The sequence below is a fragment of the Sturnira hondurensis genome, unplaced genomic scaffold (assembly GCF_014824575.4).
Source record: "Sturnira hondurensis isolate 20B ecotype Veracruz unplaced genomic scaffold, ASM1482457v3 Scaffold0016663, whole genome shotgun sequence".
NCBI classification, from domain to species: Eukaryota; Metazoa; Chordata; class Mammalia; order Chiroptera; family Phyllostomidae; genus Sturnira; species Sturnira hondurensis.
The window spans coordinates 15,323,250-15,335,696 of record NW_028089294.1 but is presented as its reverse complement, the minus strand read 5'-3'; the positions used below and the strand labels follow the sequence as shown (position 1 = coordinate 15,335,696).

General features: G+C 52.2%; 1 protein-coding gene across 1 annotated transcript; it reads left to right on the top strand.

Annotated features, from left to right (window-relative positions):
* Window positions 1-231: 231 nt before the first annotated feature.
* On the top strand, window positions 232-3,024 carry TCF23 (transcription factor 23). Its single transcript, XM_037066874.1, has 3 exons — window positions 232-486; window positions 1,210-1,452; window positions 2,794-3,024. The coding sequence occupies exons 1-3, from the start codon at window positions 265-267 to the stop codon at window positions 2,971-2,973; spliced, it is 645 nt and encodes a 214-aa protein (XP_036922769.1). The 5' UTR covers window positions 232-264; the 3' UTR covers window positions 2,974-3,024.
* Window positions 3,025-12,447: the final 9,423 nt, after the last annotated feature.

Genomic DNA, 12,447 nt, shown 5'->3' with positions numbered 1-12,447 from the left:
GGCCTCCTCCCAGGGCTTGGCCACTCCCAGCATCCTCACCCTCCACTGGTTGGGAGGCAGGCAGGAGTTTTTCGCGGGGGCTGTGCCGGGTGGGCGGTTTTCCCGGAGCAAGACGCGAGGCAGGACTGAGTTGGTGCCAGCTCTCTCAGATGTAGACATTGCTGGTGGGATGACCAGCCTGTCCCAGCTTGCCTGAACCCAAGGCTCCCTCAGGCACAGTGTTCTTGTCCTGGGGGCTGTGGCACCACGTCCCTAGGGTGTGGCATGTCACAGAGAAAGGCCAGAGGGTCGCCCACGATGCCCAGAATGGGGCAGAGCCGGGCCAAGGCCAGGCCGAGGCTGCTAGCAGGCACCGACAGGAGGAGGAGCCGCCAGAGCAGGACGAGGCAGGACCTGTGGGAAGAGACCAGCTGGAGCAGCCCAAGGTGGAGCAGAGTGGCCCCTGCCCCAAGAGGGGCCAGGACCAGAAGCCTGGCTTGTGGCAGGGTAAGGAAATACCAGCCCTGCAGAGGGCGCTGGGGAGGCAGGGTTTGGAGGGGCTGAGAGAGGTCACCTCCGAAAAGGTAGCACATCATTCACTGTTAGCATTCCCTCTCTAAAGAGGGGACACTGGCCCCTTGGACTCTAAGGCCCCATGTTCAGTGGTTAGCACAAATGGGCCTGAACCAGCATGTGGCTGAGAGACCTCACTTGGCTCACTCCTCTTGGGGGAATTGAGGCCGGGAGGAGGGGTGTGAATTTCCCCAGGTCCCAAGCAACCGTCAGCAGCAGGGCCAGGACCTCAGCCTGTGATTCAACCAGAGTTTGGTGTCCTTCCCTATTGGGCACAGCTGTCTCTTCCTCACGGGACCTGGCTGGGCCAAGGGTCATCCCGACTGAGCAGGGCAGGGCACCCCGATAAGCAGGCTTGGGTGTGGATGGAACAAGGGCTAGGAGGAGGTGCAGTGGAGAATTAGAAGGAGAGTGGGCTCTGAGCCTGGCTTTGCCATCCTGTTCCATCTGACCCCAGGCAAGGCCTGCTCTCGGTTTCCTCAGCTGTAAGGCGGAGCAGGGCCAAGAACAGACACAACTGGGAGATGCTCTTGGTCCCTGCTGTTTGAAGTGCTTCCACTCTGGGAGAAGACCCGGAACCAGAATGCCCTTAGAAGCCAGGGACGGGGGGGGGGGGGGGGGCAGCCAGACTCACTCACTGGGGGGTCCTCTGTGCAGAGTGAGGCCAGTCCTGAGAATGCGGCACGGGAGCGGAGCCGGGTCAGGACACTGCGCCAGGCCTTCCTGGCCCTGCAGGCTGCTCTGCCGGCTGTGCCCCCCGACACCAAGCTCTCCAAGTTGGATGTGCTGGTGCTGGCCACCAGCTACATAGCCCACCTCACCCGCACACTTGGCCAGGAGTTGCCCGGCCCCGCCTGGCCACCCTTCCTACGTGGACTCTGCTACCTGCACCCTCTCAAGGTAGGCCACTGGCCGACAAGGCCTCAGTGAAGGGGGTTTGGGCAGAAGGGACACTGGACTTGGGGCCCCTCTGCCTGCAGTAGGCGGTGGTGATTGGAAGTGACTTCACTAGAATGTGACTCCTCCAAGAGCTTGGAGGCCCCAACTATGCAGCCTAGTGAGGGGAAGAGAAAGGACCAGGTTCCAGGACTGGGGCCTGGGAAGGGAAGCTGCACCTAGGAGAGTCCTAGAGTCGGGGAGAATCATCCCACTGTACAAGGCCTCAGTGTCCCCAGGACTTCTGTCACAGGACAGCGGCCCCTCTGGGAGAACAATAGTCTAAGAAAGCATCGCTCCAGAAGCGGCCGGGCTCTGGGCAGGGTGGGCAGGGCTGCAGCCTGATTGCCCCGCACCTCTGTTCTATTGTATGTGGAGGGAGGACGACACCAGCCTCTTCCAGGGCGTGGAATGAGAGTGTGAATAAAGAGTATAGCTAACAATAAATCACCATCTCGATGACAGCTAATATTATTTGGGTGCTAAAGTTATGCCAGGAGCTGGGCTGAGTGCTTTAGCATATTTTTATCTTTCAATCCACACAAGAACTGAAGGAGGATTACATTACAGGTGAGGAAGCCCAAGCTCAGGGAGATTAAGTGGCTGAATGCAGGTCGAACCCAAGGGTGTCTGACTTCAGACTCCCCACGTCCCCACAGTCCCTGCTCACGGCCTCCAAGCAGGCCCAGTAAAATGGTGATCACAGTAAGGCCATTGCACAGAGGAGGGGATGGATGACATGCTGAAGAGTGAACCGACGGGAGCTGGTCAGTGCTGGTCAGTGGTTAGTTAGGCAGGGGCAGTGTCACCTCAGCCCCCAGGTAGAGGGGCTGCCAAGAGGAGGGCAGACCTCGGGGTATATTCTGAGACTGCCCAAGACCCTCCTGGAAGGACAAACAATCTTGGGAAGTCTCCAGCTTAGAGGATGTGGGCAGCACTGACATCTGGGGCCAGAGGCACTTGGGGCGGGGGGATGCTGTGCAAGAGAAGGAGTCAGGACAGTTCAGAGTCAGGGGTCTCCCCCACACCCCAGCCTGGCTGCAGCCGCTCCACCAGCACCTCCCTCCTCACCATAGGGCCTCCTCTCAGGCTTCTTGCTCCTCAGCTCACCCCTCAAGTGCGTCCCCGGCCAGGCTCAGGTGGACAGAAGAGTGTGTGGTGAGCCAGAGTCCACTGCCACCAGGGCGGTCACGGCAGGCGAGGGTCTCAGGGAGGGAGGGTAGGGAAAGTGGATCTTTGGGCGCCGAGGACCACCAGGGGCTGCAGCAGGACGCATCACTCACCTTCTGTCTCCATGTCTTGCAGAAGTGGCCCATGCGGTCCCGTCTCTATGCTGGAGGCCTGGGGTGCTCTGGCCTTGACTCCACCACAGCCACCGCCTTGGGCCAAAGAGCAAAGGAGGCTGAAACCAGACCCCCAGCCTCTGGAGAGGCAGATGCCCTTCTCCCCATAAGACCACTCTCACCAGCTCGTGGGGACCAATGACCCTCACGCTCACCCCTTCTTCCTAGACTACAACTTGAGTTTAGGGGCCTGGATTCTCCACCAGGCCCTGCCTGTCTTCACTCTGACTCTTAGCCATTGGATCTGACTCAGTTCCCAGGTTCCAGCCTGCAGACCAGGCAAAGCTGTGGGCGCATCTGTGATGGAGAGAACTCAGGAGCACCAGGGAGTGGATCTTCATTCCTGGCACCCAGGGGGTGACTCCCCAGTGGCTCTTCCATGGCAGCTACAAAAGGAAATGGGAGAGGAAGTGGTCTGATGGGGTTGGAAGCTGATTTAGGGCACCACTCCTTGCTTCCCCTCCCCCTAAAGTTCCCACAAACCCTCTGGAGATCGCAAGCAGACAGACCTTCTGCACAGGTGCAGAGGTAGGGGCCTAGGGTGGCAGCAGCTGCAGGGGCTGATGGGACAATTACAGGCCAGACAGGCTCTTGGCAGCTGTGGAATGTGAACAGAGCCGGGCTGGGTTGGGGTCGCATCACCAGAGGGGAAGCTGAAGAGGGGAACATGGTGTGTTTTTTCACCTCAGTGTGCTTGCTGGATGTCAAAGAAGCAGGAATTTAGGAGGCTGGTCTCTGCATTATGGCCTCTCCAGCTGCCCCTCATCACTACATTTTCTCCCTTGCTGGGCCCTGCACCCTTACCCACTTCTCTTGATATGAGTTATATTTACAGGTTCAGCCATAAGGCTTACGTTGCTCACATTCCAGTTCCCAGAAGCACTTCTATTCCCTACTGCCCAGTTTGAGAAGATCTCAGCCCAGAGCAGCTCTACCCTAACTGAACTAGTCGGCACCTTGAGGCCTTTCACAAGAAGAAGGCAGATGGAGTCAGTTACATCCTCAAAGGACCTTAGAAGAAGGTGTAGCTTTTCCGGGGAATAATAATTATGGTCTTCTTTTTCCATTATGTTAGAAACCTAACCTCCAGGGAAAACAAGGCCTGGGTTCAGTGGGTTCCTTGTGTGATTTTGGACTAAGGCCTCACTAGCTCCGGAGTTATTTTTACAATCCGTCTACAGATGACCTTTCTCGGGCCAGCTCCACCCACCACACACTGCCCTCCCAGGCTCTCCCTCAGTCATGCCGTAGGCTGCCAGGAATCTGATCGTTCCAGTGCAATTTACCTCTGGTCCTGAGGAAATAATCTGAGGACTAATCACTGGAGTCCCAGCAGGAGTGGCCTCAGACAGAGCCAGCATCCCATCATGAGAATGAACGAGTTTGGGGGCAGGCTGGGAGTGGCTGGGGTCACTGGTGTGACAAGTTGCTGTCCCTCCACAGGGCCGGCCAGGTCAGCAGGGGAAAGGGGGCTAAGGGGGTGACTCAGCAAGTTGGGGTGGAGGCAGGAAAGGAGACACAGAACGTTCTAGTCACGGCTGCACTCCATGTGGGAGAGCAGCTGGACTGTGGCTGGGAGCCATGGGGAGAAGGCCTCAGCCAAGGCCGAACTCATAAATCTACCGAGGGGCCTGGAGAGCTTGTGCAGAGCCGCTCTGGGCAGCTGGACGGGGCCAGGCAGGGGCAGAGACCAGGTGTGGGTGGGCATGAGACGGTTTCTTCACAAGACCATAAAAGTCCATCTCGAGTGTTCTGTTTTTAAAGCCAGTGAGCAGTATCTTCCTGGTTGAGTTTGAGGGTGACTGGAAGACGGGCAAACGAATTTCTTTCCAAGCCAGTGGCACACAGTGGTTTTCTGGGGATGAAGCTGGGAAAGCTGGTTTTGGGTGTGCATGGGGGGGGGTCCCCCTAGAGCATGGGACTTCTCCTGATAACCAAGGGGACTCTGGTTTGGAGCTTACCCCAACCTGCCCAGCTTAGACCCAAGCTTGTGTCCCTCAGGGGGTGACCACATCACCTTGGAAGAGAAGACAAGGAGAGCAAAGGAAAGATGAAGTTAGCGAGGGGCTAAGGGGCTGGGGGCTGCCATCGTTGCAGTTTCTAAGGCTGCCTCAGGCTTTTTCCAGGCAAAGCCATGTCCCTTAGTGCCCAGACAGTCCTGTGGGGTCCAAAGGTTGTCTTCTTCAGCTGGACAGCACCCAGCACAGGGAATACAAGGGCTGCAAGGGTCACAGGTAAAGCCAAAGGAAGGACAGGGGATGAACGAGAGTCACCAGAAGAAGTAGCAGCTTGGAGACTCGGATCCACAAACCCACCAGAGCCAGGAGTAACCGCTTTTGCCTCTGAGGCAAAGGAAGAACAACACCTGCCCTGTGGGAGACTTTTTATTCCGACCAGTGCTGGGGGCGTGGGGTGGACAAGGGCAGTTGGAGGCAGCTGAGACTCAGGCGCAAAGACAGCGTCTATTCCCTGGGAACAGTGGTATGTGGGAAAGAGGTTCCAAAAGGAAGCAGGAGCACAGAGGACAAAATGACACTAAGGTGGCCTGGCTCAGGACCCAGAGGGAAGGCCCAGAGGGAAGTCTTCCCTCAGAGGTAAGACTGCTTGGTTGTCTTGCACAGCCCGCCCTGCCCCGGTGCCCCTGACTGGAGGATGGGTGGAGGCAGCAGGGAAGAGGACGGCTTCCCAGGGCCAGGTTTGGGGCACTTTCGGATGCACCACAGAAGCGAGGGCAGAGGCTTGGCTGGGCTGCGGGAGAAGCCGAGATGGCCAAGTGTTATCTGAGTGCTGAGGTGGGCACTGCAGGGCTTACCAAATTGGCAACTACGGTAATTAGAAATAGAAAACCTAGTCTCCTTTGAAAAATCCCTTGTCTCATCGTCTGGAGCCTGGCCAGGGTGAGTCAGATGGCACTCTCCTCTCCCTTTCGTGGCACATGCCCTAAACCCAGGGACCTTGCCAGCTGAGATTCTAGATCAGGGGTTGGCAAACTGTGGCCAGTGGGCCAAATCCAGTCCCCCTTCACCTGTTCTTGTAAATCCGTTTTTATTGGAACACAGTCAACCCCATTTGTTTGCGTATTACCTGTGGCTGCTTCCTGATACCACGGCAGAGTGGGACAGCTTCAACAGACTGTGAAGCCTTCAGGGGTTACAGAAGAGATTTGCTCACCCCTGCTCTAGAGCAGAGATGCTCAGAGTGAGCCCGGAGACCCTGGAGGCGGGGCGGAGTCCCTGAGACCCTTTCAATGTTCTAAGCAGCTAAAACTATTTTCGTAAAATGCTGTTTGCCTTTTTTCACTCCTGTCCTCTCACAAGTGTAATGGAATTTTCCAGAAACCGTATGACATGCGCGATTGCAACAGCAGATGGCATGTAGAGACTGACAGAAGGATCCAGCTGTCGGTTACAGTAGACATTACAGATATTTGCAAAAATGTAAAGCAACGCTACTCTTCTCACTAGATATTCTCCAACGTGGAAAGCAATTATTTTTCGGAGAAATGTTAAATATGTTCACACAGGGTGAGTTAATGTTATTTTAAAATAAATAGTCTTTAAAAATGCATTTTCATGTCTGATGCGGTGACTACCACTAGAAATAACTCACAAAAGCGAAAGCTCTTTAGAGTTCTACTTTTAAAACAAAGTCAAGAGGTCCTAAGGCCAAAGTTTTTAGAATTCTTGCCCTCAAATAAAGAGGTGATGGTCAAGGACAGACCCCCCCCCCCTCACCCTGCGGTTCTGTGTGTGACAGCTCTACCCTCTGCCTCAGGCTGGCGCAGTGAATCGGTCTCGGTATTTGAGGACAAAGGGCTTCGGGTCAGCGGAGTGCCTGGCAGAGTGTGGCCAGAGGCCTGGGGCTCGAGTGAGGTCTCCTGGAGGGTGAAGGTGGGGCTGCTCCGCTGGCAGACTGGGCCTTCCTCAGGCATGGCCACGGCCTCCTTGTCCGCGCAGCCCTGCAGCATCCCATTGCTCATCTTCTCCGGGAACCCTGCGGTGTCCACAGCGAGGTCCTGGGCCTCGGGGTCCTCAGACCCCAGCGAGAAGCGGGTGGCATGAGGAGGGGAGCAGAGGAGGGGCCAGCACCCTGTAAGCCTCTCTGTGCTCAGACCCTTCTGCCCACCGAGCCGGCGCTCCCCCACAGGCAGGAGCCAGGGCAGCTGCTGCAGAATGGACCAGGCTCAGGCGCACCATTAGAGGCAGGGGTGCTGGGTGCGGGGAGAAGGAGGAGGGCTGGAAGGGCCTCCGGAAGGCCCCGTGGTAGTCTGGAGAGGGGAGGAAGGGGATGATGGGACAACATGGGTGTTACCTGGCTGTAGCTTTTGTAGTGAAATCGCTTCCGACAGGACACAGGCAGGAGGGCACAGAGTCTGGGCAGCACTGGGTAGATGGTCCGAGGGTCCAGGGTCTGCCCCGTAGTCCCCTGGAAAGTCAAGGCACCCAAGTCTTACCATGTAACCAGTGTACCAAACCACTACCTCTGTGTGGGTTGGAGGTGGGGGCGGGGGAGGGGAACATATGGATGGGCACTTACGAGGGAACACCTCAATTGCTTAGGCCGGAGAGGCAGGGTTCTGTGAACTGACTAGACCTGCCTGAAAGAGGGAAGAGCTGACCACCAGGCATTGGCAAGACATGAGTGGGGACAGAAGCAGGAACTAAGGACCAGAGTCATTGCATAAGCTGAGACATTACAAAGGGACAAAGATGACTGAGGTTTTTATTTTTAACCCAAAAGTATAAAAAATTATGATCTAGTCACCAGAATAGAAACAATCCTCCCAGTCAGAGAAAAACGGTTGAGTAAATCAGGCTGGCCTAAGTAACGAGTTGCATTGAGGCCGGGGGGCCGGGGTCAGAGCCCCTGGGTGGGGTCCAAACTGGATGGAAATAGAGTCCATGCTGCACATCCCAGAAACCACAGTGGACTGTGCCGGGCTGGCAGAGGCCCTGGGGCTCTGGCGTGCTGCTGAAAGTGCAGTTACTCTCTCAGGGTGCAAACTCCCAATGGGGCGTGGGGAGGGAACCAGTCACAGTTGATGCATCCATGACAGAAGGACGTAAAACCCTCAAGACCTGATATGCTTTGAAAAGTGGCATTAACTAGAATTTGAAACAAAGCTCAGTCACAACCGCTGACGTGTGGGCATGTGCCAAGCCTGCTGGGAAGACTGCACATCATTGCAGAAGCCACTGGCCCCAGACACTGGGAGGGCTGCCAGATGTGGGGTGTGTCTGTGAGAGAAGCTCCTCTCCCTTCTCCAGCCCAGGCGGGCGAGCGGGCCGTAAACACGGTTGTGGTGCTCCACCTACTGGCCGAGGAGCGGAGGCTCCCTTTGGACCAGCCTCACCAAGTGCCGATTGGCAACAACCTGCCGCCGCCACTATTTCCCTGGACGTAAGGGCAGGCCAGGACACACCTGTTTCATTTTGGGAGGTTATCATAGAAATATGTACTCAGGCAGGTGGGCTCCTCATACATGACTATAGATTAAATAGCTATTCATGCCTTGGAGAGGTGGAACTCTGCATGGGGGGATATGGTATTACTAAGAACTTACGAACTTCTAGGCTCTGTTTGGATAACTACAGGACCACGGTTAACAGATTTTTCACGGGGTTGCTATTGGGTGTGAACTGTGGTGGGGCAGGGCAGTGAGGGAGAAGACTGAATAGCTCTTTCTGAAAGGCAGTGCCACTTTGTAGAAGAGATCTGGGTATTGCAAATCCTCCCACAAAACCAGCTGTTAGAAACGCCAGCAGCGACTTGGTGGGGTGTATTACTAACACCTTGCTTATTTAAGACCTAGAACAGAAACGGGCTGGTCTCGTGCTCATAAAGAGAAGCCAGAGCCCTCAGCAGCCTCTGAGAAACAGTAAAAATCCTAAATCAATCATTATATGTTGGTCCTCCTTCAGCCCTTTTAAGAGGATTAAAATGTTCTTTCCAGCTTAAAAAAGACACAGAGATTGGCAGGTTTTCTGCCGAGGATTTTTTTTTCTTTGACGGATTGCAAGGATGATCTTTGTACAGGTCGGAACTTGAATTGCTCAGAAGCTGCCCATCAGGACTCAATTGACAAAGTGTCTGTGTCGAGATACTCCCTCCAGCTTTGGCGAAGTGTTCTCCACTGAAATGTGCACCCCCAATCAGAGAGGCCATCTAATTGGAAACAACACCTGGCTCTTTCTAAATCACGAGATCTTGAAGGAAGATGGCTCTGATCTTGACAGAAGGGTGTCGAGCTGTTCTCCTGCAGCCTCTGTTTCCTCCCAACTTGATGTGGTCCTGGAGAAGCGTCTCGTTATTTCGTGCAATAATCACTGTTCTTATAGAGCTTTCGTTCAATCTGTGCTCAGCTATGGCCGCTGCACAAGTTGGAGAAGGAACTTCTCTTGAGACATTGTAAACAAACATGAAGAAATAGAGCAGGAAAAAGAAAACATGGGTTTGTAAGACATACTGGCCTGACTGCTGAAGAAATTACTTCCTCCTAGGACTCCTGCGTGAGGGACGTATTTTCTATGACAAACGACTGGGCTTCATTTCTGACCATGTGGTAGACTGGATGTGTGGAGAAAGCCTCCTGGTGCAGAACATTCAAAATAGTGGATAAAATATTACATACGTATTATTAAGTGCATTGTTGGGCTGGCAGAAAGATAAGGGAAAGGAATAACAGAAGGGATTTTTTAAAAAAGCACTAAAAAAAGTGTAAAAGCATAAAACCACGAATGGTAAGCCAGCACTGAGGCCAGTGTTTCCAGGGCAGCACCTGCAGACTCCTGGTGCCTGAGGCCAGGGCAAATTTTAGCAGACCAAACTTGGGGACCAGAGAAAAAGCCCAAGGCCCATACAAAACAGTATATTGGGTCAGAGACCCTGTCATAAAGCTGGGATCCCCAAAAGGCAGCACCCTCAGTGTATAAAAGAGATAAGAAGACTTACCCAGATAGGTCTTGGCTCAGGGTAGGAGTGTGGGGTGTCTCTCAGAGATTTCTAAACCCTTGAATTTTGGGGGGAGGGGGACAAAGGCAACAATTTCAAGGGGCCTTGATTTTCTAGGCCCAAGCAAGTAAAATGCTTCTCTGGAAGAACATGCTTTAAAGCCAGGATTTGAAAGATTCCCAGGGATGACATCCTAACAAATATTAAAATTCACAGCAAGCAATTTGAAAAATCGAAAGGAAACATGTAGCCATGAGCAGGCTACAGCAGAAACACCGAGCTGTGAACGCACACTTGCAATGACTGCAGATGGTATAATTTTCAGGTACAAAATATATATTAAATATGTTCAAAGAAGTAAAGAGTGATTTGAAAAGACAAAGCAGGGACAAGAGGTATTGTACCCAACCAGGTAGAATTAGGGAAAAATATTGTAGAAATTAAAAATAAATATATTTTTTAAAGATTTTATTTATTTATTTTTAGAGAGAGGAGAAGGGAGGGAGAAAGAGAGGGAGAGAAACATCAGTGTGTGGTTGCCTCTCATGTGGCCCCCACTGGGAACCTGGCCTGCAACCCAGGTATGTGCCCTGACGGGGAATCAAACCAGCAACTCTATGACTCCTAGCCTGCGCTCAATTTACTGAGCTACACCAGCCAGGGCAAAAATAAATTTTTTTTCTTGAGGAACTCAGTGGATGATTAGAAACTGTTAAAACCAGAATTAAAGTGTCAGAAAATAGATCTGAGGAAATTACTCAGAATTTAGTACATATGAACAAAGAGCTAGAAAGTAGAAAAAAAGAATATAAAAGAATATCTTCATGACCCTGGAATAAGAGAATAATTCTTTTTCTTTTAATATTTTATTTATTCATTTTAGAGAGAGGGGAAGAGAAGGAGAGAGAGGGAGAGAACTATCAGTGTATGGTTGCTTCTCATACGTCCCCTGCTGGGAACTGGCCTGTAAACCAGGCATGTGCCTGGGAATTGAAATGCAGTTGTTTGGTTTGCAGGCCCGTGCTCGATCCACTGAGCTACACCAGCCAGGGAAAGAGAATAATTCCTAAAGAAGACACAAACAGCATTAACCCTAAAGGAAAAGACTGGTAAATTATACTACATCAAACTAGGAACATCTGTTCATCACAAGACACCACTGAAGGAGTGAAAAAGGCAAGTTCACAGGCTGGGAGAACATAGTTGCAATAAATAAAATCAAAAGGGGCTTATATTAAGAATATATTTAAAAGTCTTCATTGAACAGTAAGAAAACTGTGAGTGGCCTAGAGACCTGATCGGGCACCTTTGTTTAGAGGATATCCAGGTGGTCAAAGCTGGTCAAGTTCGATAGTAATTTGAAATATGCAAATTGGAATCACAGTGAGCACCACACATTCACCAGATTGGTTAATAAATGAACCTATTCATCCAGCAAGGACACTCTTGGGTGTATAACCCCACACATGAGTGCACAAATACATCAAAAGATATGTACAGGAATGGTCAAACCAGTATTATCTGTAATGGCCTGGAACTGGAAACGCGTATTCGTCCCCTAAGGCTGCTGGAGCTGGGCTTTTGCGAACTGTTTCTTCCCGTCGCTAGCACCGTGGAGGTTCCATTAGTAGGGGCACTAGAGGAAGCTGGCGAGGTGGAAGGAGCGTAGGGACTAGCTTCAGGCATGCGGAGCATCTTAGTGGCAACAGCTCTTCACCTTGGCAGCTGAGCCAGATTCCAGTCTCCAGCTTCCCCCACTTCTCAGAATCAGCCTTTATTGTGCCCCTAAAACACTTGGCACCAACTGTCCAGTTCTCTTCCTCTGAGTTCCACCTCCCCTCAGGCTCTTCCTCCGAGCTTTGGATCTCAGTGACTCCCACTTCTTCCCTGTGTTAACCCTAACGTCTCCCAGGCTCCCTTCAGTTGCCACCTCTATGTTTCCTTCAGCCTTTGGAGTCCTCATTAATAAGCTTTCTCTGTTACAATAATGCTCATAACTGGGTGTGGCCAAGACTCAGTTCTCTGGCATCTGACCGGCCTCCTGACCAGCAATTAATTGAATTTCACTTATCTTTCACACAGGGAATCTCAGGGCCCTGGCCGGTGTAAACCGAAAGGTTGTGGGTTCTATTCCAAGTCAGGGTGATAGAGGACTCAAGACTTGGAACATTTTAGTTTGAGGTAAATAGTTAATAAGCCTAGTAGGTGATGCATATATTAAAGCGTCGTTTCAGGAATTGAGGGTATGACCCACCTTGACTCCTGGACGCCGTCAGCGCTTCTACCTCTGTGCCTTGGGAGCCCTGCAAGCAATTCAGATGGCATCTGACCCGCTGTGCTCCAGAGCGAGACGACCACCACTGCCAGGACACAGCGAAAGACAACCGCCCAGGGCAAGAATGCTGCAGTTTCTTAAATCCAATGAACTTTTCCCCGAATGCCAAACCCCTTACCTACACTTTATTCTCCTTCTAAAAAGAGCCATTTTAAAAAAATTTTTCCTGGTATTTATTTTATTTTATTTTTTTAAAATATAGTTTATTGATTATACCATTACAGTTGTTCTATTCCCCCCTTCATTCCCCTCCACCCGCACACTCCCTCCCCCACCCTTCTCCCCCCTTAGTTTATAACCACGTGTCTCAACTTCTTTAGATTCTATATT

What these genes read in the sequence shown, in the direction of transcription:
- TCF23 (XM_037066874.1), top strand. Translation starts at nt 265, where the DNA reads ATGTCACAGAGAAAGGCCAGAGGGTCGCCCACGATGCCCAGAATGGGG. An exon ending in GAAGCCTGGCTTGTGGCAGG is followed by an intron (nt 487 to 1,209) that starts GTAAGGAAATAC and finishes TCCTCTGTGCAG; the next exon opens with AGTGAGGCCAGTCCTGAGAA. An exon ending in GCTACCTGCACCCTCTCAAG is followed by an intron (nt 1,453 to 2,793) that starts GTAGGCCACTGG and finishes CATGTCTTGCAG; the next exon opens with AAGTGGCCCATGCGGTCCCG.